Consider the following 27,403-nt stretch of genomic DNA (forward strand, 5'->3'; position numbering starts at 1 on the left):
CAGTTCCTTCTCCCATGTGAAGTCTGATCTCTGTGAGTGCTGAGTCGCAGAGTAGCTAGCTCTCCATGTGACTTCAGTTTCCGTCAGTTCCTTCCGCAAGTGCAAAAATAATCTGATGCTCCAGAGAGAGGAGGCCGCCCAACTCTCAAGGAGGCCGGAGCCCCGGGAGAGGATGCACCCGGAGGAGCCGCCTGGGCCTGCGGGAGCCGTGAGTATTTCCTGTGTGGTGGGCAGCCGCCACCCTTCTCGAGGTGGGCAAACGCGGGCTAGGTTGGGTGGTAGGTCAGTGTCCCTGGTCCAGGTGTGGGACTGTTCAGGAGGCTGTGGCTTGCTGTATTCAAGCTCCACCGCTTTTGTGCCCAGTGTAGCGGCTCCAGCTCTGGGTAGGCGGAAACAGGTCCCTCTAGGAGCACCCAGAGCTGAACAAGGTGGTATGGTATAGTGGAAACAAGGGCTTCGGATTCCTGGTTTGAGGGTTTGATTTCTGGCTTTGTGGGGAGGATTTCTGAGCCTCAGTTTCTTCATCTGCAAAATGGAAACAATCATGCTTCCTTCTGGTGTGGGTGAATGGATGCAATAAGACTACTGTGTGAGCACTCAGCATGCTTGATGCTTGAATCTTCTTTCCTGCCCTACAACTGAACTGAGAATCACCGTGTTCCAGATGAAGATGCTGATACTCATTGACAGCCACACATACTTACACATGTGTCCCATGTGCAGGCCCATTCAAGGTGTTGGGGACAGAGCCATGAAGAAGACAGGCAAAGCCCCTTCCCCACATAGTGTTCTTGGGAAATCTACTAGGGTTCTGTTACTTGGACCAACACCTAGGAAGTGTCAGAAGGAGACTAAGTCCCAGGCCTGTTTGATCCCCTGTTCAGTGAGTGCTCTTTTTCAGCCCTCATGGCCTCTCCATGTGGGCTGGATTCTGGAGGGTTCAGTATATATTCCCATGCTCTCAGGAGCTGACCTAAGTGAGGAGCCATTGACCAGGTTCCATACTGCCTGCTCTCAGAATGGGCTGCCAGCTCACTTGGTCCCTGAGAGAAGGTGACCACGTGCCCAGCAGTGGCTGGGTCTCAGGGAGGCCGAGGCAAGATCCTAAGGATGGACCTCCTGGATAGGGCTGGTCTCAAGTGCTGCACTTCCAGGAGAAGTGAGGGGACCCCAATGGAGGTTTCTTCTGTGATGGGTACAGGCTACTATGGGTTTGGACAGTAGAAATATTTTGTTTATAGAGTTGGTCTTCTGAGATCCCCTATGCTCCCTTCACCCAGGCTGTGCTGCACAGATTATTTCTGTGGATGTTTATGGGTTGCTGTATTTTATTGCCCTGAGACTTATTTATTCGCCTCACACACCCCACAGCTTTTTACACGTATGTCTGAGAGTTCCTAGAAGGAATTATAGAATCATGGGCCCAGGAAAAAAAAGTAGAGAAAGCTCAACTCCTGACTTTAAATTAAAAGAAAAAAACAACAACCAAAAAATGAAAACCTATTTCACAAAGAAGGTGCTTTCATCTAATGGGTGTTCTCATGGGAACCTCATGAAAACCCATATAGACCTGATCCCACATAGTGTTTCAACCCATCACCCAAGAGCAGGAGCCTCCCAAACAGATAGCAGGCTGCTGGTGTCTTTGTCCTGGGTCCCATGTTAGGGATATATGTCCCTGGTTTTTTGTTGTCAGGGAAGACGGACACCAGTACTGATTGTAACCTGTATTCTAGCTGCAGTGTATATCCATGCCACAAGGTGTAAACCAGACTCCTGGATGGACCAAATGCACCTCACACCGTACTCAGATCCACATTATAACCACATAAATTAGGGAAGGGGAGGATTTCAATCATGAATGAAAAACATTATCTTTCTCAGGACATGCTTGTTGCATGCTCAGTGATGCTCACTGATGTGTACACACATTAGTGACAAATATTTTTTGCCTTTAGTAAAATTTCTTTATTACACTCATGTCCCTACTCTCCCCAAACAATGTCACCATTGAACAAATTGTCATGGCTCAATGTGTGGAAAGCTCTGGACTATGTTAAATGACCATCTCTGAACCTCAGAGAATCAAGGGGAGAAAAAAAAAGGACATTGATACTTGTATTTTATCAAGCCTCACAAGTAACTGTAAGTCTGAGTTTAGGGTCTTTTAGTTGCCAATGACAAAAACCCAATTAGCTTGGCTGCAGAAAAAACCAAAACCAAAACAAAACCCTGGCTGGTGTGGCTCAGTTGGCTGGAGTGTCATCCCATAACTGAAGGGTTGCAGGTTCAATTCCCAGTCAGGGCACAGACCTAGGTTGCAGGTTCGGTCTCTGGTTCTGGCTCATACAATCCCTGGTTCGGGTGCATATAGGAAGCAACCATTCAATGTTCCTCTCTCACACTGATGTTTTTCTCTTTCTCTCTTCCTCCCTCTCTAAAAGCAAGGAAAAAATGTCCTTGTGTGAGGATTAAAAAGAATTAAAAAGCAGATTTTTTAAATCCTCACCCGAGGACATTCCTCCCTTGCTTTTAGAGAGAGAAGAAGGGAGAAAGAAACATTGATGTGAGAGAGAAGCATCGATTGGTTGCCTTCCATGTGCACCTGGACCAGGGATTTTCTGCACCTGGGCTAAACGTATGTGCCCAGACAGGGGACCGAACTCACAAACTAGGTATGTGCCCTGACCAGGAATCAAATCACAGCTCTTCAGTTATGGGATGATGCTCCAACCAAGTGAGCCACTCCACTCACGTAGATTGTTTCAAATAACCAAAAAGTCTATGGAAAATAGCTTGAGGTGTGGCTTGATCCAGGTGTTCAAACATTGCTAGGAACCCATCTATCTCCATGCCTCAGTATTGCTTTCTTCTGCATAGGCTTCATTATCAGGCAGACCCTAAAGTTTGTGGCCAAGATGGGTACCTGCAGCTTCAAGCTTAATTGTCACCAGTGTGGTATCTGAAGTAGGAAGAAACGCCTCTTCCTCAATAGTTCTAGCAGCAGTCCTTGGGTTGATTCTCATGGCTTCTGTGAACCCATTACAAACCAATCACTGTGGTTGGGGAAACAGGAGGTTCCAGTGGGCCCAGCCTTGTTGATAGCCCTTGGATCCAGGAGTTAAGGTCAAACTCAACCAAACATGTACTTCTTAAGGGTTGGTTGCATGACAATGTAAATTTGTACTTAACATTACTGCACCATACACTTAAAATGGTTAAGATGGTAAATGTTATGTTATGTCTATTTACCACAATTAAAAATTAAAATAATAAATAAAGAAAAGAAAGGAAGGGGTGGTTTCCTCAAAGGGGAATTAAGGAATTGTTATCAGAAAGAGAAATGAATGTGGGTAGGCAAAACCAACTGATCTCCAGAGCAAATGGAGTCAGGTGCTGAGGCTAAACCACATGTGTCTTCTCACTTTAATGCATGAGTGGTTTCAGACTGAACAAGGGAATAAAGGAGGAAGTAGAAACCTGTCATGGTTCTCACCAGCGAGATGGGCAAGAAGAACAGGGCTGGTACCCATAATGGGCTGAATATGGCTACAAAGCCCTGAGAACACAGGGACCCCCTACTTCCATGTTCAACCCAGAAGTTTGCTTTGGTCAGGTGCTGTGCCATGTACCCTAAGTAACTTTCTGTTGCCAAGGAAGAAAGAGAAGAATGGGGAGGGAGTTTCTGCTCAGGAGATGGCACTGGGGCTCTGTCTTTTCACCCTGGCTCTTCTCAAGCAGGGCCTACGTGGCTGAGGCAGCCCAGCATCCACACAGACAGCAGGGGCTCATCTTGGAGTACACATCATGTTCTCCAGTAACCTCATGTCACTCCATTTGAGATGTCAGGCTGGAAACTAGCTCCTCTCGATCCTCCCTACTGTCAGTCCTCTCCCAGTGCAGCCATGATCCCTCAGGTTTTTCCTCCCTTTCCAGTGTCTCTTCTTGGTGGTCCCACCAGACGCCAAGGCTGAGCTCTTTCCCTCAGCCTGCATGGTCAGTGGCAAGTGGGTCTTTCCCTGTGTAACCCTGGGCCACCTCCTTCAGCTTCAGATATGTTAATGGCCTCCCTGTCACTGCCCAGCCTGGTACCCTGAGATCTCCTCATGGGACTCCCCACAATGGCCTTTCTCTTGTTCTAGGTTCTTGCACCCTCCCTCAGGTCCCTAAACTGAAGCTTCCCAGTATTCTTAGCTTCATCTTAGCTAGTAATACTGACTTATTTTCTTCTAAACCCCCAGTTTTCCTAGGCTTTCTAACTTCTTTTGCAGAACCTCTAAAGGCCCTCATCTTTGTCATAGTTTCACTTCTTAGTGTTGACAGGTTGCTCTATCCCCACAGAAGACCATGGCCCCATGAACACTCAGGGGTGCTACTCAGAATATCAGACACCATATTGTACAGGCACTGACCAATCAGAATGGACATTTGCATTAACAGCAAGGTCCCAGAGGCCTCTGCTGAGTCGGGTGTTACCTCCTTGGTTGCTGGATCATGGTGGGGACCTTGGGGGTTTTAAAGGATGGCCAGGCAGCTAAGGTGGGGTATACCCATGAGGTAGCTATTTACCAATAAATATATACCTATGCAACCCAGCTGAATATTCATTAAACTTACATTCCTCTCAGACAGGTGCACATTGAACATCTCCTACCTGGGCCAAAAGTCAGATTTGGTTTTGACTTCACTGTCTATAAACTATGTGACCTGAGAAATTCACTTTGGCTTTTTCAAGTCTTGGGTTTTCTTATCTGTGTAATGGAGATAATAAGCAGGGACTAGAATATGGATACTTGTACAGTAATGTTTATAGCAGCTTTACTTACTGTGACCAAAAGGTAGAAACAACCCGGCTGTCCATTGACAGGTGAATACATAAATGAAATGTGGTATATTCCTATAATGGAATATTATCCAGCCGTAAAAAGGAATGAAATTCTGATATGTGCAATAACATGGAGTGGCCTTGAAAACATTATGCTAAATTAAATAAACCAGACACAAAAGGTCAGATCTTACATGATTCTACTTGCATGAGATACCTAGAATAGGCAAATGTATAGTAAAGAAAGAATAGTGGTTACCAGGGGCTGAAGAGAAGGAAGAGTGAATGGGCAGTTGTGTTTAATAGGCACAGAGTTTCAGTTTGGGGCAATGAAAAAGTGCTGGAGATGGACAATGGAGAGGTTGCACAACAATGTGAATGTACTTAATGCTCCTGGAAGGGGGTTAAAATGGTAAATTATATGCATCTTTTGCCACAATAAAAAAAGGACATAATAATGCCTACCATGTAGAGCTATGTTATGAATATTAAATTAGATCAAATGCCTGTAAGAAGCCTTTGCAACCTCAAGTACTATTATTATTATTAACCAATAGCATTAAGTTATAATCCAATTATCTTTGATTCATTCAAGGATTCCCTAAAAATCATTATTTTGGGGATAGAAGGCAATATTCTTCTATGAATTCAAATAAGTTTTAGAGAAAAAAAATAGCTTTAGAAGAGTCACCTTGCCAGTGTAATTTGAGGGATCTTGAAAGTTCAAAATTATCTCCCCTACTATCCAGAAACTACACTCTGAAATTTTGTTATTTTTTTATCATTATCTATATAAAAGTCCATTAAAGTATAGTGCATAAAAGAGGAGGTCAGTAATTTACACTTTAGTGTGAACTGCATTTCTCCTAATTTTGGCTGAAAATAGTAAGATGGTGATTACCAAATCTTTTTTTTATTTTTTACAAGACAGAAATATTTTCCCCAAATAAAACACCTGAGTTTGCAATCTCAAGTTTAGATTAAGTTAATTAAATTGAACCAGAAGACTGAAAATGTAGGAACTTTTTTGTGAGTTAAATCACTTGATATGCATTCTGAAGTATTCAGGGGGAAGTATACTGATGACTGCAATCTGCTTTGAAATGCATCAAAAACATAAGATGGATGGATGGTTAAAAGGATAAATGGAGCCCTGGCTGGTATTGCCCAGTGGATTGAGCACTGGCGAGCAAACCAAAGAGTCACCAGTTCAATTCTCAGTCAGGGCACCTGCCTGGGTTGTGGGCTGGGTTCCCAGTGGGGGCACGTGAAAGGCAACCACACACTGATATTTCTCTCCCTCTCTTTCTGCCTCAATTCCCCTCTCTCTGAAAATAAATAAATAAAATCATTTTTTTAAAAAATATAGATGGATAGACATGTGGTAAAAACTAGTAAAAAGTTGATCAGTATGAGTGATCACTGTCACATTCTTTCAACTATGCTATATGTTTAAAAAATTTTAAATAAAAAGGAGGAAAGTTAAATCACTGACAGTAGCTGCTCATATTCATTTTCATTAACATAAAAATCAAATAGCTAAAAATCTCCCATAAGCACTGTAACTATCTATATTATACTAGTGTATTACATGCATTATGAACTATTAGGCTGTGATGAGGAGGTGACACATGCACTGGGTTTTGGACAGTTGGAGAAGAAAGGGAAAAGGGCCTTTCCCACAGAGGGAACAGGGTGTGAAAATGCATGATTTAGTCAAGGACAACAAGCATCCTGGGTGACTGGGGTTTGTGGTATTGAAGTTGAGCTTTACTGGACTCAACCATAGACTGTTTGAATTGCTTCTCTGACATGGGAGAGTCTCAATTTACCACATGTAACATGGGGATGATATTTACCTGTGAGGGTTTTGTGAGAACCCTATTATGTGTAAAGCATCTGGCGTAGCATTTATCCCAAGGCGAGCACTCCATAAACATCGGCTCTTATAATTAAGGGTCTGGAAAGCAATCTGGGATCTTGAGTACTATTCCATTTAGCTGGTCAGTAATCAGGAATCCATATCATTTACTTTCTCAGTTGTACTCTTTCTCAAGAACCAAGGTTGAAGGAGTGGGTAGGGGGCATATATATCCACTCTGGGCAATAAGCCTTGGTTATCACCTATCACCCCTTTCTTCCCCATAGTCTCCCACACCCCAAAGTTCACACCTTGCAGCTCACACAAATGGGAGAAAGTGCTGCAACTCTTCTGTTTTATTTATTTCAACACCAGCTCCTCGTTTGCACAGAGGAACTCTGCCTTTCTTTTAATTCTGGTACTACATGGCTTACTAATGAAATCTGTAACATTTCCTTATATTGACAAAGCTTTTTCACATACATTTCTCATTCAGTCTCAACACACCCTCTGAGGTTGGCAGGTCAGGTATTATTGTCATCAAGGGCCACCACTGGGATGAAGGGACCAAAGAGAACAAACCCACGACACTGAAAACAAATGGCAAGTTTGGTTGGGTGCCTATCCACAGATATGTGGGTGTCATGTATACAAAAGTGACACCACAGAACTACCACCAGCCATATAAGAGCAAGGTGTTATCTCCCCAGGGGAGCATATTTGTCTTTTTAAGACCTGTGGCTAGATGCAGCTTGTGGCCATGGATTAGAACTAATGAAATGACCTCTATTGGTCCTAAGGGCTGACCCTGACCACAGAGGGAAGCCAGCTGACTTGTTTGTAGCCCTGAGGAGACTCAGTGAGCAGGGTAGTGCTCAAAGAGGCACTCCACACACTGACTGCCCAAGGGAGGGAGAGCTGCTGTGGCCTCCAACCTCCCCCTAGGAAGACACAGAATCTCTGCCATTCCCATACAAGACTCTTCTCACAAGGCTGGGTGGAGCCCTAGGGTAGGAACAGCACTTGGAAACCATTACACTGCATTCCCTGTGGCACCTTGTTCATATCATTTCATCTCTCTAGCCTGACTATTCTCACCTCCAAAATAGTGGTAGGTAGTCCTTTCAGGAATGCTACATAAAGGACACATGGACCAAACCAAGGGGGGTGTGGAATCAAGGGAGGGAGGTGGGGATGGCTAGGGTGGTGGGGAGAGAAGCAGGGGAAAGGCAGGCAATTGTACTTGAACAACAATACAATTTTTAAAAATGGAAAAATAAAGAAATGCTACAGTTCTTCCCCAAAAGATGGTCAGTTACTAAATTTGAATGATAATGCATTTGCCAGAAGACATATGTGATGGAACTGTTCTTTCTCACACAAATTCCCAGGACCATATATTTAAGAACAATTCCAACAAGTTTAGAAGACCACAACTCCTGACTGATTTGTGCAGGCTAAAGGGGGGACCAACTCCTAGAAGCAAATGTCAAGGGACCCCAATACCAGTGGGACAACCAGCCACTTAGAAAGCAGTGAGCTCCCATCCTGGGTGCATTGAAGAATAGGCAGTTTGACAACCTGCTGGGGATAAAGACATTGTAATAATGACAAAGAATATTGTTTGAGCATTCTTTTAAAATGTGTCTGAATACAGTGACAACCTTGCAACACAAGCATTATGGTTCCCATTTTACTGGGGAGGAAACTGAGGGCAAACAGTTGGGTGGTGTTCCCCAGGTTAGAGCCAGGCTTGGAACCTGTTCCATGTGTTCCTTTAGCCTGGTCTCTTCCTTCACCTTTTACTGCCTCCTTTCCAGGGGTTGGGCTAAGAACATGCAACCCCAAATCTAAATCCTTGGACCCTAAAAAAGGAAAGTAATACCCATAATAAAAATTATTTTATTTTTTCCCCAGAATTTTTAAAAATTATATTGACTATGCTATTACAGTTGTTCTGATTTTTCCCCCTTTGCCCCCTTCCGCTCCACCCAGGACCCCCTACTCCCTCAGGCAATGCCCCTACCATTGTTCATGTCCATGTCTATAAGTTTTTTGGCTACTCCATTTCCTATACTATACTTTACATCCCCATGGCTAGTCTGTAACTACCTATTTGTACTTCTTACTCCCCTCACCTCTTCACCCATTTTCCCTTTGCTGCCTCTCATATGGCAACTTGGTAACTGATTTCTTTCCTCTTGCTTTTAAGAGTCTCTATCTTTAACCTTTGACCTTTTAATTATTATGTGTCTTGGAGTGGGCCTCTTTGCGGCCATCATAACTGGGACTCTGTTCTTCCTGGACTTGTATATCTATTTCCTTCACCAAAATAGGGAAAGTTTTCTTACACTGTTTTTTTCAGATTTCCAATTTTTTGCTCTTTCTCTTCTCCTTCTGGCACCCCTATGATGTGAATGTTGATGCACTTGAAGTTGTCCCAGAGGCTCCTTACACTGTCCATGTTTTCTTACATTCTTTTTCCTTCTTGTTGTTTTGATTGGTTGATTTTTGCTTCCTTATGTTCCAAATCATTGATTTGATTCTTGGCTTCACCCACTCTACTATTGTTTCCCTGTAAATTGTTCTTTATTTCAATTAGTGTATCCTTCATTTCTGACTGAGTCTTTTTTATGCTGCTGAGGTCCTCACTAAGTTCCTTTAGCACCCTTATAACCAGTGTTTTGAACTCTGCCTCTGATAGATTGCCTATCTCCATTTTGTTTAGCTCTTTTTCTGGAGTTTTGATCCAGATGAGTTCTTTCATTTGGGCAATGTTTCTTTGTCTCCTCCTTTCGGCAGCCTTTCTGTGTTTGTTTCTATGTATTAAGTAGAGCTACTATGACTCCATGTCCTGGTAGCATGGCCCCATGTAGTAGTTGTGTCTTGTAGGGTCCAGTGGCACAGCCTCTGCTATTACCCAAGCTGGGTACTTGAGGTATGCCCTTCGTGTGGGCTGAGTATGCCCTCCTCTTGTAGTTGAGCCTTGGTTGATGTTGGCAGGTCAACGGGAGGAATTTACCCCAGCCAGTCAGCTGCAAGGATTGGCTGTGACCACTGACCACCAACCTCCACCCTCTGTGGAGGATCAACTGTGCAGGGGCAGGGTGGTGGTACTTCAACGTGGTTTGTAGCTGTCTACTGGGTGTGTTGGCCTTGGGGTTTTCTGGGTGGTACAGGCCAGGGTAAACCCCCATCTGTGTTTTGCCAGGGGCACCCTTCCTGAGCTACAAAGCAATCTGAGATGGCTGATACTTGTGCTTGGCTTGGAGATTAGGGGAGAAGCCAAACTGTGACTCTAATCTGGCTGCTGCTAGGGCTCACTGAAGCCTGCTGTTGCTTATTTGATAGGATTTAGGAGCCAAGACCAGCTATTCTTATGGAAAAGCAGCTTGGGTGAGTGAGTAAGTTGGGTAGGATTGAGCCTCTGTGGATCTCCAAGGTGGGTCACACTGGGTTAGCTGGGTTGATGGAGATTCAGATGTAGCACCAGCCCACTGGCTCTGTCAGGGGAGGACTCAGCAGAGGGACCATGGCCTCTGCTCACCCCAATGCCAGACACTTCAGTCTCTCCCTGTATACCACTGGTGCCCTTCAAGGTGCTACCCCAGTGCTAAAGTTCAGGGGAAGTGAGTTTGAGTAGGTGAGTCCATGTGTGAGTTCCCCAAGAGGAACTGCTTAGTGCTCTAGCAGCCTCCTCCACCGACTCAATCCCCTGCTGATTTTTGCAGCCAGAAGTTATGGGGGCTTATCTTCCTGGCACTGGAATCCAGGGCTTAGGGACCTGGTGTGAGTCTGGGACTCCTCACTCCTGAGATATGCCTCCTGAATTTTTATCCATGTGGGTGTGGGGCCAACCTGTTCCGCATCTGATGTGGTTTCTTCAATTCCATAGTTGTCAGACTTCATTCAACTAGATTTCTGGCATTCCTGAGTGATGGTTGTTCTAGATTTTAGTTGCAATTTTGATGTGGTTGTGCAAAGAGGTGAGCCATATCGGCCTATGTTGCCATCTTGATTGGAAGCCTATCAAAACTTATTTTAGTCATTAGCCAATGATATTTTGTTCTTCCATTAACTCCAAACATGACTGTTATAAGCATACTCAGAATAATTTCAATCTAAATACCTATAAGAAATTCTCTGTTTCAGTAGATTGATTCTATTATTTTAAAACTTGTCTTAATACAGTAATTGAAGTGGGTTGTTAGAAAATTAGAAAATACAAAGGAACAAAAAATACAGATGTGTTAAAAGTAAGTATCAGGTGTGTTTCTCTCTATTGTTGATATTTTGATGTGGATCCTTTCAAATATATTCTATGCATATGCAGATGTTGTATATTCTTTTAACAAACTTGGGATATAGTTTACATTGTTTTGTACTTTTCTTTTTTCTTAATAATGTTTTATTATGAACATCTTTCCATGTCAATAAATATTGCTACCCAAAAAATGGTACCAAAGCATTTTTTCACAGCACATTATTCCTACCATATAGTTGTATCATAATGTATTTAACCAATCTTTCCATTGTTGGATTTTAAGGTGCTTTCCAGTTTTTAAATATTACCACTAATGTTGCAATAAATATTTGTATAAAAATACTTTTACATACATTGGTATTCCTTAGGATAAATTTCTAGAAGAACTATTGAGTCAAAATAATCTACATTTTCAAGATCTTTGATAAATTATGCTAAAGTGTCCTTCAGAAAAAGTGTGTCAATTTGCTCTCCTACTTTCAGGGTATGAGACAGTTTTGGGAAGATGGGGACACAGAAGCCATTCTGTTGTCTATATTTTAACAACTTCATCATTAAGAGAGAAAGCCAGGGAGCAAATAAGGAGGTGTGAATGCACACATCACAATTCTAAATGCTCTGGTGTCCAATCTTCAGTTTGCAAGTTCTTTTTTAATGCACCCACCATTTGAACATAGATTCTTTGCAAAATATAAGAATGCATTACTTTGACCAAAGAATAGAACTACTTTACTTTTATAACATTTTTTTTCATTTTCTTTTATATGTGCAATTCCAAAATCATAATTAAAGCAATTTTTTTTGGATTTAAAAGCATGTATTTTGGACAATTCTCCAAACAAAATAGAGAAATGATCAATAAACATGTGAAAAATGCTCAACATTATTACTAATTAGGGAAATGCAAATGAAAACCACAAAGAGATAGCAGTTCACATCCCCTAGGATGGCTATAATAAACACAACAGAAATAACAAGTGCTGATGAGGATGAGGAAAAATTGGTACATTAGTTAACGATGCCCCGTCGTTACTAATCATGCCCCTTTTCTTTGGGGTGTCCAACCTTTTGGCATCTGTGGGCCACACTGGAAGAAGAAAAGTTGTATTGGGCCACACATTGAATACATTGTGGCATGTGATCACAAAAAAATCTCATAATGTTTTAAGTAAATTTATGATTTTGTGTTAGGCCACATTCATAACCATTCTGAGCCACATGCGGGCTGCAGGCTGGACATCTCTGTTTCAGTGTAAATTTTTCTAAGAACAAAGACAGTCTCTTACATAACCATGGTACAATAGTCAAAATCCAGAAATTTAACATTGATATAATATTATTTCATCTATTATCTATATGCAAATTTTGCCCATACACCATAAGGGCCCTTAAGTAATTTAGTCATTTGGTTAAAGAGGTGTTTTCCAGTTTTTCCACTATAAAGCTATTTTCATGTGTGTAAAGTTAACAAGTAACTTGCATAAGTAATATACTTTAAGACTATATTAGTATTTTATCTCCCAACAAATTTTCACTCTTTAGTTTTATCATTCCTTGATGATTCTTGCCTGTAATTAAAAGATACTTTGAGAATTACTTTCCTCGATTCAGTTTTCAGTCATTTTCTCCAATTTTCAGGTAGCATCATAAAGCTTGCATGCACATAAAAATAATATGTTCAGTGTTGTCCTTTGTGTTTAAGCTTATTGAAGAGCACAAGTCCTGTTTTAGTCAGGTTCTTTTTGTTGGCAATACTTAGACCAGCCACTGGGGGTGGTTATGGCGGTGAGTGGCTACCCTGAGGAAACACAGAGCTTGGAAATGGACCAGGCCCTGAAAAGAGCCATCAAAAACCCTGAGGCAGCCTCAGAGCCTGTTCCCTCCCCACTCTCTCCTGGCTGTATGGTCCACCCCTTTGTCATTCCTATTATTCAACCTTTTCTGATCTCTGCCCTCTATTAACTTTTTTGTTATTTTCTATTCATAGGTCTTGTTATCTACCTCATAGCTCTATTCCTCAAGGCAACATCCCTTAAAAATTCAACCCCACTTCTCTCTCTGTGTCTCTCAGCTCCAATATTCACTTCTAATTACCTAATTTTCTTCCTTGTCTCTATTCACTGGGATCATTCATAGGGAGCTGGATGCAGGTTAGAACTGACCTCCCCAGGTCAGGTGCATCCCCAAGATTCTGTCGGGTAGGTAGAGGTGGAGATGAGGTCATGTGCTTCTCCTGAGGGCTAGCTCTGCAGAGGGACTGGGTGTTGTGGGCAGAGCAGTTGACCTGGACAGTGCAAATTGGTACATCAGCCATATTTCTCGAACCACAATCAGGACACATGGTCTAACACTTCTCTGCTCTTTCCAGGTATGAGAAGCTGTCTCAAAACTCTAGTTTGAATGCCAAAATGTTTAAATTTCCCAGATATTTTAAAGGTTTATGTGTATATGCATTTTTAATTCAAAATTTACTGAGAACCTTTCTTAAAAGACTATTTGAAAATGTATATTCCTGGAAATATTGGGACAAAAGGCTAGTACGATTTCCCCTCTCCCATTAGGAACTCAAACAGTTATCCCTTTTTACTAATTTTTTTTAATCTTAAAAAGCTTCAAATTACAGAAAAGTTAAAAGAAAGTACAACACTAAATTTGCCAGTTGGTAATATTTTGCTTTAACTTTTTTCTCTCTCCATTTGAAAGTAGGTTACATAAATTGTAGAAATCATGAAGTTTCAACCCCGAAATACTCAGCATACATTTCCTAAGAATAAGGGCCCTTTCCTATAAAACCTAAGCATTACTATCATACCTAAGAAAACTAGTAATAACCTGACAATATCAACCATTCAGAATACCATCTGAAAACACATTATTTAGTACACATGTAAATTTCCCCAGCTGTCTCAAATTCTTTTTTTAGAGATTTTTAAAAACCCAAAAGTCCACTTAAGGTGGATTTTGGACCTGGTAATTATGATTCTTAGTCATCTATAATCAGACACACACACACACACACACACACACACACACACCATTTCCATTTTCTCTGTTTTTTAGGCTTCAGGGCAAACATTTTTAGCGAGGGTACTACCAAGGTGGAGCTCTGTGGCACCTAAGGCATCCCACTGGAGGCTCAGGATGCAGGTGGTCTTGCCATGGGAAATGCTAAGTTTGAACATTTGGTGAGAGTTGAGATCACCCTAATTTTTTTGCTAAGAGTCAAAGAGACCAAAGCTGCTTGTCTGAGGCTTTCAAATACTTCTTGGTAGCAGGAATTGCTTTTGACGTGGTCATGGTCTGAGGCTTCTGTTCTTTGTTATCTATTGTCCGTGGTCTGTGACCAGCTGCCCTTCCCTTTCTCCCAGTATCCCAGTTAGGATTTGCTCTTTTGTTTTTAAACAAAAGCAGATGCCCTTTCCATGGAGCCCTCTATCTAGCACCCATGTCTTTCGTGTTCTGGAGTCACCAGCACACATTTCCACATGCAATTTGTGCATACGCTGCTTCTTCGAGATCCTTTCCCCAGACCAGTTTATATTTGTTTCTAACATCAAATGCCTCTGGGAGTTGCCCACTTTCAGTAAAAACCTCTTTCTTTAAAGCTTTTCCAGCCTCTTTGAGGAGAAAATTCTCAATTACATGCTAATATATGTACTGTATAACACTCTTAACACTAACAGGGCCTTTAGCAAAAAGTTTACAGTCCAGCTCTGGTGGCAGCTGCTGTAGTAGGAATAGCTGGGAAAGGAGGGGGTTGATGAAGAGGTGAGAGGAAGGATGACTCTGAATATTAGAAATCCATCATTCTTTCCCAGAAATAATCCCAAAACCCTAACAAAACCAAACCAAAACTTAGATCAAAGTTACTCCTTAGTATTCCCAAACTTTGAGTATAAGGAGATCTTTTTATGGACAAAAATACCTGATAGCTGTGTTTTACTATCAGTTGATTGAGACATTACATCGTGAGAGAAAACAACTTGAAATTAACAATATTTTATCAAAAAGAAGTCATATTTTATTAGTATAGGTAAATCTATATACATTTAAAAAATGGTATATGTACAGGTTTACGTGTCAGAGGGCCTGACAAAAAAGGAATGCTACTGCACTTCTGAACTATTTTGATGGAAATTTCAGTACTTCAAGAAGCAGAATCTAGTCAAAAGTTTTCACTTACCCTTTCTTCCTTGCCCATTGCAAAGCAAGTATCACCCACATGCCCCCTGCACTGGAGCCAGTCCTTGGCTGGCATGTGACAATCTTCTCTCATCCAAGCATCCTGAGCCCAGAACTGATGTGGATGTGGGATGGATATGGAAGTGCTGCCCTAGGTTACAGCCAAGCCACAAGAGCAGGATCAGGAAGCCCTTTCCAGGAGGAGTAAATAGTCCCATCCCTTTCGTTGTTTTACACAGACCGTGGGCCATCAATCAGTCTTCCTGTAACTTACTTGGGTCAATGAAACAGGAGTTTCTCCCTAGTATTTTGTGAAAATATAAAAAGCAAACAAGCAAAAAGTAAGTAAAAAGTGAACAGGCATAATTTTTTAAAAAGAGGAATTTTTCAGCCATTATGCATTCTTCTTCCTTATGTTGGGGTTCTTGTTTCAGAATACAGTCTTGATTCATGCTGTTTTTATGAAATGAATCTGTTTTTACCACTTACTTGTTATGACCAGATTAAGAGAGAAAAGCTAGACAAAAAGCCATATTGTTTTTCTACAGAAAAAAAGGAATATTCTTTATAGATAGGGATGAATATGGGGTTGAAACTCAGGTTTCCATGATAACCAATTAGAATGCATAGTCCAAAAATTAATGAGATGCCATTGAGCATCTGAAACCTTAATATTTCACGAACTTCTTAGAAAAGAACCAGCAAGGACATTTTGTGATGATTGGACACAAACAGAATAGTTAGAAGACAAAGAAAAAATATAAAGGAAACATTAAGAGGACTTCAGTTAGACATGAGGTAGGATTTATAATCTTAAAATCTCCAAGCCAAATCTGTTACAGACATAATACAGAATCTTGTCTCCTGCCAGCACCTGGGTCAATGGTGCCTTGTCTTTCAAGGCTTTAGGAGCTCATAGTCTCTGGTGCTAGTCATAATCATAACAACAATGACTGGATAAAAGGATATGTAGAGAAGCTTTATAGAAATTATTAAATGAGTGAAAGAACATAAGATTTATAGGCTGTATAGCAAAGAGAATGGGACTTACTATTTACTGCCTCCGCTCTTGGAAGGAAATCTTCAACTTCATTATCTGGTTTAAAAAGAACAGATATAAGCAGAGTCTGTTAATGCCATCTGCTTCTCATGTCAGGATTTCATGTCTTATATGGAGTATTTTCCCAATAGTAACCCAGACTGGAAGGACATGTAGTTCTTATTCAGCCCCTACTCAGAACATGAGTTGATCTGTAGTTCCTTTGTGTTGGCTCCATGGCTTTCCCAGTGGTTCACAGCCCATGAAATAAGAACCATAGATCTAAGTCCTTTTAATTAGAATGAGGAGAGATTCCAGGTTTCCTCATTTAAATTTTTAAATGTCAAACTTCCCTGCATGCCCTTCACCATAATTGTTTTCCCTTTCTCTGCCAAAAATGTATCTAAGATGAGCGACATTTGGCCTAAAAAATGGATGTATATTTTTTCAGAAGATGTCAGAAAAAGAGGAATAAAATGAGACAGTTACTATTTGCACACTCAAGCTTAGACACTCTCATACAGCTAGAGACACTGTTGAGTGGTTGTCACCCACCTGAGGCCGAGTGTGGATGGAGAGAAGCAGTCCTGTGTACACAGGAGAGACTTCAGGAAATTCCCGGGTGAGATTAGCATCCAAACTCAGTGGCATGGCTCTGAGAAAGCCTTCTACAGCTACACACTCCAGGAGGTGTTTCTCAACCTAAATTGTTATTGTTGTGAGTCTTTCATTTCTTCTTAGAATCATTACATACTTTTTTGTTTAAATATTTATTTTTAAATTTTTATTGTTTAATATTTATTTATTTTAGAGAAAGGGGAAGGGAGGAACAGTGGGAGAGAAATATTGATGTGAGAGAGAAACATGCATCAGTTGCCTCTTGCACATGTTCTGTTTGGGGACGAACCCTGAACCCAAGCATGTGACCTGACCTGACCGGGAATCAAACTAGCAACCTTTCAGTTCACCGGCCAAAGCTCAACCAACTGAGCCACACCAGCCAGGATCTTTTTTTGTTTAGTACTATTTCAACCCCATTTTCATTTCTATCATTGTATTAGTGAGAGTCCAACCAGGAAATAGAAGGACACAGATTATTTAAAACTGAGGAAATTTAATGCAAGAAATTGGCTATACATAATGGAAGAAGCTGAGATATCAACCAGACTTTCAGAGAACAGTAACTTCAGGAAGCTGTGACCTCCCCTAGGCAGAATGATGATAAAGGGAGGAGGGTGTTACCGGAGCCTAGGAGTTACCAGAAGAAGCTCAAGGACTTCTCTGTCCAAGGCAGAGAGAGAGGGAGAGAAATACCCTGGATTCTCTCCTTCCTTCTGCCTTCTAATCTCCCAGGAGTGCCTACCATCGATCAAGCCAGCTGGAGGCCAACTGACACCTAGAGCTTAGACATAGTGCCTTCAGGAGTCAGCTTCATGCAAACCAGAGCAGGGTAGGGTGAGAATAAACTATGGATTTTAGGACAGACAGCTCTCAACCAGCATAGTCCTCTGTTCCCAGGATTAGTCTTATTCTGCAATTTATTAATGTCGAATTTTTAATTTAACCTTTTTCATATTTTCACATATTTAGTTGATATAATGATATATTCATTATTTTTCCTTCTTTGTGTAGGTGCCAAATTATGTTGGCAATTTTATGTAGGAATAATAATGCACACAGCCAGCTCACAGTGTTTTGAACTCATAAAAAATAATCATATTATCAACTACCTTCATAGTTAACTAAACATTTTCACATATACTATTGTATTTGATTCTCATTAAAACTCTGAATAGTTGTTATTATCCTCATTTTATAGGAGGATTAACTGAGTTTCAGAGACTTTATGTGACTTACTCAAGGACAAATAACAAATACTGTAACCAGAATTCACATCCTGGTATGTCTGGTTCTAGATTGCATAATCTTCCCATGCTATCTCATGACAAAAAGAGTTGCCCAGAGGGTATAGCAAGAGTTTTTCTGGGCTGTTTGACTAAGTTTAAGAGAAAGGAGAAAATATGTGTGTGTGTGTGTGTGTGTGTGTTTAAGATTTTATTAATTTATTTTTAGAAAGTGCGGAAGGGAAGGAGAAAGAGAGGGAGAGAAACATCAATGTGTGGTTGCCTCTTGCATGCCCCTTATTGGGCACCTGGCCAGCAAGCCAGGCATGCGCCCTGACTGGGAATTGAACTGTCGACCCTTTGGTTCATAGGCCTGAGCTCAGTCCACTGAACTACACCAGCCAGGGCAGAAGATATGTTTTAAATTTTCAAAAATTGTCTTGTTGACCCAGAAATTAAAATCACACTTTGGGCATAAGTGACACTGGCCTATCTATCATTCCAGTCTGAGAGTTACATTCTCCCTGAAGACACTGCACTCTCTCCCTGAACACATCTAAAGTCAGTATTATAATATATGGGGCTGGCTGTTCTAGAAGGGTCAGTGTCACAACAGCAGGTGCCATCCCAAGTCTGACAGAGTTGGTGAAGGAGGAGAGGAGGGAACAGGTCCATGGTTGCCATCTCCTTGCCTCTCCTCAGAAAAATACAAAACAACCCTTGAAATTTGAATGTCAGATAAACAATTAATTCTTTTAGTATAAGTATATCCCAAATATTGCATGGGACATAGTTATACTAAAATGTTATTTCTTGTTTATCTGACATTAACTGGCATCTTGGAATTTGCTTAGTCCAACAACCTTATCTCAAGGTGGGCAGTGATCCCAAGGTTTCCGGGGTATGTATGCGTGTGTATTGGGAGGACGGTGAGAACAGGAGCCCGTATGGTTCTGTTTTGCCATCTGTGCCCTGCACATGCCATGAAGTGATAATTCCTGCACAGGTGCAGAAGCAGAAGGAGGGTCTGGGAAGAGGATTCCCAGTATTGGGCAAGTACTGATGAATCTGAATTGGAGGTTCCCTCTGTGGTAAGGAGAGCTGACCTGACTTGAGGAAAAGGTTGAAGTTGATTTACCTGGTTTTGTTTAGTTTTTCTATTAGTCTGTTTTCTCTGGTGAGTATTCAAATCTTACCAGGAAGTTAAAATTAGATCTAGAGATTGTGTAAACTTATTCAAAGAAAGGGAAAGAGGAAGGGGCCCTAGATAGCCGAGATGTGTCAGGCAGAAGGGTCCATGGGTGAGGGAGGAGGTTCTTGTTAGTGCCAGTGCTGCTGGCCGAAGAGAAGACTGGAGAGCAGACCCTGTGGCCTCTCTTGGGCAGACATCAAGAAAAGGATGGGGCAGTTAGAACACTGGGGCCAGGCACTTGCCTCAGATTCTGAGGAGTGCCGAGCTGGGAGGGGATTCTACTGGGCTATAACTCTCCCACAGGGTAGTCAATTCAACAGCACCTGCAGTGAGAGAAATTAGCCTGGTTTCTCATTGTGGAGCCCCAGGAGGGTGACCTGCTGGCTGTTTTTAGTCCTGCCACTAAGTTGATCTTGATCTTTGAATAAGCCATTTATTATCTCTTTGTGTGTTCACCTGTAAAAATGTGATGGTAGAGGATCTATTACATTTCTACTATGGTTCCTCTTAGTTCTAAAATTCTGTTGGTATATGTAGAATCTTAAGCCTTCTCGTGACTTCTGTTCTACATGCACTGACCAGGTAAGGGGACTGGTAACCACACTTCAACAATAATCCTTATTATACTGAAGATTTTTTTTTCATTTTCCCCTTAGTTGCTCCCTTATCCAGGTAAAATATCAAAATTCTGTTTTCAAAGGGCTATATCAAATGAGTTAACCAATGAGATTTTCTCTTTTTAAATAGCCTCATGTCAGCAAAACAATTAGCAACTCTACGGGACCAGAGAAACAATATTTCTATCCTGTTCACCACTCATTCATTCAATACGTATTTATTGAGCTCAGGTGGTACATCAGGCACATTTGAGCTTTGGGAAGAAAGCTTCAATAGAACTAAAAATCACAGGAACTGTAGGTGACCTGAGACCTGGTTCCTCAAATCCTTTGCTTCTCACTTTTGTTGCCTGACTCTGGCAGTTTCAGTGTTCAGCCACCCATCCATCAGATGGTACAGGCAAAATGAGAATGGGTTCTTTTGACAGTTGCAGCGAAAAGTTAAAAGTATTGGCTAACTTAAGTTATGTAAAGAGTCTGGACTTCCAGCTGCCTGTAGTTGTGGCCTTCCAAGACCAGACATAACTGGGAACTGGCACTTTCTACTGAGAATGCAAAGCAGCCCTCTGGGACATCCATCCTTCTCTTACTTGCTTCTTCCTTGCCCTCTGTCCACAGTGCTGCACTTGAGATGGAGTTGCTGCCCCTTTGGCTCTGCCTTGGTTTTCACTTCTTGACAGTGGGATGGAGATATCGCAGTGGAATGGCCACAGCTGCTTCACAAAGGGGCTGTAAGTTGGTGAGTTTTCCCAGGAACTCTGAGCTATCCATTGCTCCTGTCCTGACAAGGTTTGGTCTCTTTGGAAAGCTGATGGATTGTCAGTCAAGGAGGACAGGGAATGAATGAATCAGAACCACTCTGTACCTACTCTAGTGTGATGCCATGTGCAACTTCCTCTTTAACCAAAGGTTTGAGAGGATGCCTAGGAAAGGCTCTGCCCCACCTGTTTCATATCCTCTGAAGACATGAGGCCCTAGAGATAGGCCTAGATTAGCCACCTGGAACAAAAGCACCTTCTTAAAAATCTGGATGACTGAGCTCCACTAATGCTATCAGAATCTGATAATGTGGGGCATATTAAAGTTGGAGATGCCCTGCCTCAGAGTTTGAGAGTGAGTCGAGAGCAAATATTTAAAAAGCTGTACTGAATGCCCTGGCCAGGTAGCTCATTGGTTAGAGCACCCTGCCAATATGTCAAGGTTGTGGGTTCAGTCTCCATTCAGGGCATGTACAAGAAACAACCAATGAATGCATAAATAAGTGAATCAACAAATCAATGTGTCTCTCTCCCTCCCGTCATCTTCCTCTCTAAAAAAAAAATCAGTAAAGATAAAAATAAAAAAGCTGTACTGAAGAGCATGCTGCCCATGCACACTGCACAGTAACATCCTTGAAGGTGCTTAAGTTGAAGACAATCCAGGAAGGAGATACCTGAGCTTTTGTGGTCTACTCTCTTCAGGACTTTCTGCCTATATGCGGAAACAGATTGGCTCGTAACAACTGAGCACATTTCTAGAAATTTTCTACTTTGCTTATAACTCACCAATATAAAAAATCTGCCTGAGAAACAAACATTTCTGCCTGAGAAACAAATATTTAATAAACATTCCTTGAGCCCTATTATATCCCAGGTACTGGGAAGACAAATTGGATGTCGGGGTTAATATTTAAAAATGTGTTCTTAAGGCTGATGAATCTTAAATCCCAGCTGGTGATAGTTCTTAACCACTTTCAACAAACTCTAACTGCTACACTGTTGTATACTCCAGTATGGGATAGAGGTTATGAGCCAGACCAGGTTTAAATCCCAGCTCCACCACTTACTAGCTGGTGATATTTGGCCACTCTGGGTCTCAGTTTCCTCATCCGTACAATATGGAAGTAATGATAGTACCAACCAACGATGCCACAACACTGGGCTGTTATGATGATTAAATGAGTTAATGTATGTAAAGCACTCAGGACAGTGCCTTGAACATAGTAAGTGCCGTGGGTTTTATCTATTATTATTGCTGTGTTGCTATTGTTAGTCTCTGCTACACAAATTCCCATTGCTCCCTTACAGGCACAGTGAAAGGTTAACTTTGCTGTAGCTAATTCAGGAGTTACAAGAGACAGGAAGAGGAGGGCATGAAGCATGAATGCTTTGGTCTTTCAGGATTCAGGCTAAACTCCCTGCGTGACCCTCTTTTAACCTGGTGAGCAGGAGCAGGGACTTCGCTGCCAGTGAACGCAAAGAGTGGATTTCCTGTGGCTTTTCTGAATTGAGGGCTGAGGGTTTGATAGTCCAGGTGCCCTCCATTGCCCCTCCTTGTCTTAGTCATGTGACGTTACCATAAAATGGACATCATGAGTTTTTCTTGGGCTCTGATGGCCCCATGGCCCTTTGGCAGCACTTCAGTGGGACCAGAGAAAATTGCAGGAGTATGACCCCCAGGACTGCTGCAGCTGTGGTGAAGCAGGGTCTCACACTTTTCGGAAAGCCCCTAGCCACAACATTCTCCAGAGAGTTCCTGTGTAGGGGAGACCGAGACTTACTCAAATAAAGAAATACACCTTGTTTCTGCATGGGGAGATTTAATTTTGTAAACATGTCTGCTCTTCCCCGAGGGAATCCATGATTGTAATGCAGCCCCAGTCAAAATTCCAAAGACTTTTAGGGAAAAGGGAAGGTATGGAAGGAACTTGACAAATTCACCTGGAAATGAGATACAATGCAAAGCTCAACTGATTAATTGATTAGTTCATGCCTATCATTATAGTTAACATTTATTAAGCATTTATGTGCCAAGTTCTGTTAAGTTTTTTACATAACTAATCACAGTGAATCCTCATTACAAAAAAAACCCTATGAAAAATTATGATTTCCATTTTACAGGTGGAGTACTGAAGATCCCAACTGGTTAGGTAACTAGACCAAGGTCTAGTATGTTAAAAAGAAAAATCAAGATAGACTAACCCTAAAACTCTTGCTTTTAACCACTGTTCTACTCATGCAATGTTTAGACAGTTGCTAAACAAAATGTAATCAAATTTATTTTTATTGCCAAGGCAATATGTCTGTCACGTATTACTGGGGTGGAGGTGAGGGAGAGTAGATTACTGAATAATTTTTAGAGTGCAGTCTCATTTAAAAAAATTTTTTTTCAAAAAAGGTAGGTGTTATCTTTAGGAAAGTCCAGAAGCAAATGTAACAAAAGGTTGGTGGCGTTTCTTTGAGGGAGAGGCTGAAATTACAAAGGCGTTTAATTTTCTGTATTCTTATATTGTATACATTTTTAATTATTAGAAGGTTTTATTTTAATAATCAGAAAAAGAACTTGGGACTGTGAAGAGTTAATTCCTTGTCTAGGGTCCAAAACCAATACATGTCAGAGCCAAGACTCAGACTTGAGTCTGTCATCTTTCCAAACCTGGGATTCTTCTTCCTCTCTGTCAGGGTTTGTCTCCCTTTTTCCATTACTCCACTTGCCCACTGGGATTGTGCTCACAGTTTTAGGCAATCACAGGCCTTGTCCTTCTGGCCAATCTGTACAAAGGAAAGCCATTGCTCTTCTATTTGTCACTTAAAACTTTTTTTCTAGGCACCTAAATAACACCCTGTCACTGATTGTTTTTGCCAATTTTGTAAGCCAGTTGGCTGAGTTTATCCTGAGGCTTGAGTGACTTCTGCAATGAGACCAGGGTCATCCCATTCCTCCTGCCACCTTAGGCAGCACAATTGTGGTAGAACAACATCCAAGAAAAGCAATGAATTGGGCATTAAGAGCTGTGGGTCCAGTTCCAGCTCTGCCGTTGACTCTCCACTTCTCTCCAGACCCCACTCTGTGCAATTCAAGACGATGATGAGCTCTGAAGTCCTGTTGAGCTGTAACATATGTCAATCCAGAATGCAGAGGAATATCCCAGACAAAATTTCTTTGGGTGAAATGAAGATGCCACAGTACTGCCAGTTGTTGGGCAGTGTCCCTGTCAGACACACTGGTGTTATGGTAAAAATGTTTACCATGCAATATGGACCAATTGCATCGATGGTGCCCACTGTATGTGAGGCACTGTGCAGCCTCTTGTCTAATCTCACTACAATCCTCTGAAGTGGGTGCTATCTTTACCTCCATTTTTCAGACAAAATAACACACTTAAGCTAAATTATTTGCCCAAGGTCACATGGAAACAAGTAGCAGAGGTAAGACTCAAACCCACACAGAGACTTGGTCCTTAACTCTTCTCAGAGCTGAGCCCAAAGGGCAAGCACAGCTGTCAGCACTCAGGACCTAACGGACAGGTGCTCAGATCGTTTCTAAAATGCTGTGTGTTTTATTTGCTTATTTACTGCTTTTGTTTTTAAATCCTCGCTTGAGGACATGTTTTCATTGATTTTTAGAGAGAGAGAAAGGGAGAGAGAGAGAGAAAAAGAGAAAGAGAGAAAGAAACATTGGTGTGAAGGAAACATTTGATCGGTTGCCCTCCCCCTGCCCCCACCCTGTACATGCCCCGACTGTGGATCATGCCTGCAACTTCAGTATGTGCCCTGAACAGGGATCAAACCCACAACCTTTTTGTGTATGGGAAGATGCTCCAACCAGCTGAGCCACCCGGCCAGGGCCATGCTGTGTGTTTTAAACAAGGCCTGGAACTCAGCTCCTAGCTGACTGTTTTAGTGTGAAGGTAAAGAAGAAAGAAAAGTTCCATTTTTTCCTGCAGTTTCTGATCCTTTCTTTTTAAAGATTTTATTTATTTTTTTAGAGAGCAAAGGGAGGGAGATAGAGAGAGAGAGAGAAACATCAGTGTGCCGTTGCTGGGGGTCATGGCCTGCAACCCAGGCATGTACCCTGGCTGGGAATCGAACCTGCGACACTTTGGTTCGCAGCCTGTGCTCAATCCACTGAGCAATGCCAGCCTGGGATTTTTTTTTTAAAAAAAACCTTATCTCTAGAGCCATTCCCAAAAGTTGCAGGAACAATCTGATGAATAAACTAAGCTTTTATACCCAGACCTCTGCCTCAGAGGTCTCCTCCCTGCTGACCACTGTGTTTTAAAACCTAGGTGGATGGAGTCGCTGACTGTCAAGGGCAGAACCTGGCTTCGGTGCCCAGCAATCTCCCTCCTCACTTGCAGACGCTCATCCTGGATGCCAATCCACTCAACACCCTGGGGAATCATTCCCTCCAGCTTTACCCTCTCCTGCAGAGCCTCAGTCTGCACAGCTGCCACCTGAAGCACATTGGTTGGGACACCTTCCTAGGGCAGGCCCGCCTGCACAGCCTGGCACTACCTGACAATTACCTCTCAGAGAGCTACCAGGAGACGGCAGCTGCCCTTCACAGCCTGCAGGCGTTGAGGAGGTTGGACTTGTCGGGAAACTCCCTGACAGAAGACATGGCAGCCCTCATGCTCCAGAACCTGTCTTCACTGGAGTCTGTGTCCCTGGCAAGGAACACCATCATGAGGCTTGATGACTCTGCCTTTAAAGGCCTGGGGCACCTCAAGGAGCTGGATTTGCAGAGGAACTACATCTTTGAGATTGAGGTTGGAGCCTTCGAAGGCTTGACTAAGCTGAGACACCTCAACCTGGCCTATAACAACCTCCCTTGCATTGTGGACTTCAGCCTCACAGGGCTCCAGTCCCTCAATGTCAGCTATAATGCCCTGGAATGGTTCCTGGCATCAGTGGAAGAGGCTGCTTTTGAGCTGGAGATGCTAGACCTCTCTCACAATCAGCTGCTGTTTTTCCCGCTCCTGCCCCAATCCAGCAAGCTGCACACCCTCCTGCTGCGGGACAACAACATGGGCTTCTACAGGGACCTGTACAATGCCTCGTCACCGCAGGAGATGGTGGCCCAGTTCCTCCTTGTGGATGGCAATGTGACCAACATCACCACAATTAACCTTTGGGAAGAGTTTGCTTCCAGTGATCTTGCAGGTCTTCGCTTCCTGGATATGAGCCAGAACCAGTTCCAATACCTGCCTGATGGCTTCCTAAAGAAAATGCCTTCCCTCTCCCACCTGAATCTTAACCAGAATTGCCTGATGACGCTCCACATCCGGGAGCACGAGCCCCCAGGAGCGCTCATGGAACTGGATCTGAGCCAGAACCAGCTGTCGGAGGTGCACTTGACTCCGGGGCTCACCGGCTGCCTGAGGAGCCTCCGGTCATTCAACCTGAGCTCCAACCAGCTTCTGCATGTCCCTACTGGCCTTTTCACTGATGCCAATAACATCACTACAGTTGACATGAGCCACAACCAGATCTCACTTTGTCCCCAGCCAGCTGGGTTAGACCACGTGGGCCCCCCTAGCTGTGTGGATTTCAGGAATATGGCATCTTTGAGGAGCCTCTCTCTGAAGGGCTGTGCGCTGGGAGTATTACAAGACTGCTCATTCCAGGGGACTGCCCTCACCCACTTAGACCTGTCCGGAAACTGGGGGATTCTCAATGGGAGCATTGCCCCTCTCCAGAATATTGCTGCCACGTTACAGGTCCTGTCACTCAGGAATGTGGGCCTCAGTTCCAGTTTCACAGAGTTGGACTTCTCTGGGTTTAGGAATCTGAGGGACTTGGATCTGTCAGGAAATTCCTTGACCCATTTTCCAAGGTTCAGGGGCAGCCTGGCCCTACAGACCCTGGATCTCCGCAGGAACTCTCTCAGAGCCATTCCCCAGAGGGCTGTGACTGCGCAGCTCCTGACAAGTCTGCGGACCATCTACCTCAGTCAGAATCCATATGACTGCTGTGCGGTGGAGGGCTGGGAGGCCCTGCAGCATCCACACACCATCGCAGACTTGGCCACGATCACTTGCAACCTCTCCTCCAAGGTCATTCGCCTGACGGACCTGCCCAGGGGCATGCCTCAGGACTGTAAGTGGGAAAGGGTGGACATGGGCCTGCTGTACCTTGTGCTCATTCTTCCCAGCTGCCTCACCCTGCTGGTGGCCTGCACTGTCATCTTCCTCACTTTTAAGAAGCCTCTGCTTCAGGTGATCAAGAGCCGCTGCCACTGGCCTTCCATATATTGACCTGGTTACGATTCAAGGTTAGAAATTCGGCCTGTACATGAAAGATACTTTCTCTGCCAGATTTCAAGATCTGATGCAGAAGACAAGGCTGATGAATTGAGCTTTAAATTAAAGTATAAAATGTTTCCATTCCTTAGAAGCATCATCATGATTCATCCTTATCATCCTGGTAAAATATTTATTAACTGACATTATACAAAAATAAAAAACATTTCTGAGAAAAAAATTTTTAAGTCAAACCCAGCTTGTGTGTTTTCTTTCTTCAGTGTTTTTTAGTAGTTTGACTGAGGTTATTTTTCAATGCCCTTTCCTTGATGACATCCATGGAGCTGGTGGAAAACGGCAGCAACTCAGTGCCACCCCACAGCAGAAACAGCTTGAAGAGCAGGTCCAGTGGATGTGTGAGAGTCAGCACCCTAGGAGTTCACCGAAAACCAGAATTTCAGAGCTCAACTGGGGGATCAGACATGAGAACTGCCACCTCCTATCTCGGCTTGTGTCACCACTGGGCCTGAGAGGGTCCTCTGCAGGTGCCCTGGGTTTGCTGAAGTTGCTGGCAGG

The 27,403-nt window shown here is 42.7% G+C and overlaps 1 protein-coding gene across 1 annotated transcript; it reads left to right on the forward strand.

Annotated features, from left to right (window-relative positions):
* NRROS (negative regulator of reactive oxygen species) lies at positions 1 to 27,068 on the forward strand. The gene is made up of 3 exons (XM_045851356.1): positions 1 to 208; positions 20,443 to 20,563; positions 24,872 to 27,068. The coding sequence occupies exons 2-3, from the start codon at positions 20,456 to 20,458 to the stop codon at positions 26,840 to 26,842; spliced, it is 2,079 nt and encodes a 692-aa protein (XP_045707312.1). The 5' UTR covers positions 1 to 208; positions 20,443 to 20,455; the 3' UTR covers positions 26,843 to 27,068.
* The last annotated feature ends 335 nt before the right edge of the window (positions 27,069 to 27,403 follow it).

Source organism: Phyllostomus hastatus, unplaced genomic scaffold (genome assembly GCF_019186645.2).
Source record: "Phyllostomus hastatus isolate PE091 unplaced genomic scaffold, TTU_PhHast_1.1 phas_contig_86, whole genome shotgun sequence".
NCBI classification, from domain to species: domain Eukaryota; kingdom Metazoa; phylum Chordata; class Mammalia; order Chiroptera; family Phyllostomidae; genus Phyllostomus; species Phyllostomus hastatus.

Excerpts from the sequence above, each read along its gene's own strand:
- NRROS (XM_045851356.1), top strand. The coding sequence starts at position 20,456 with ATGGAGTTGCTGCCCCTTTGGCTCTGCCTTGGTTTTCACTTCTTGACA. Across the intron at positions 20,564-24,871 it reads CACAAAGGGGCTGTAAGTTG|GTGGATGGAGTCGCTGACTG; the intron begins GTGAGTTTTCCC and ends TTTAAAACCTAG.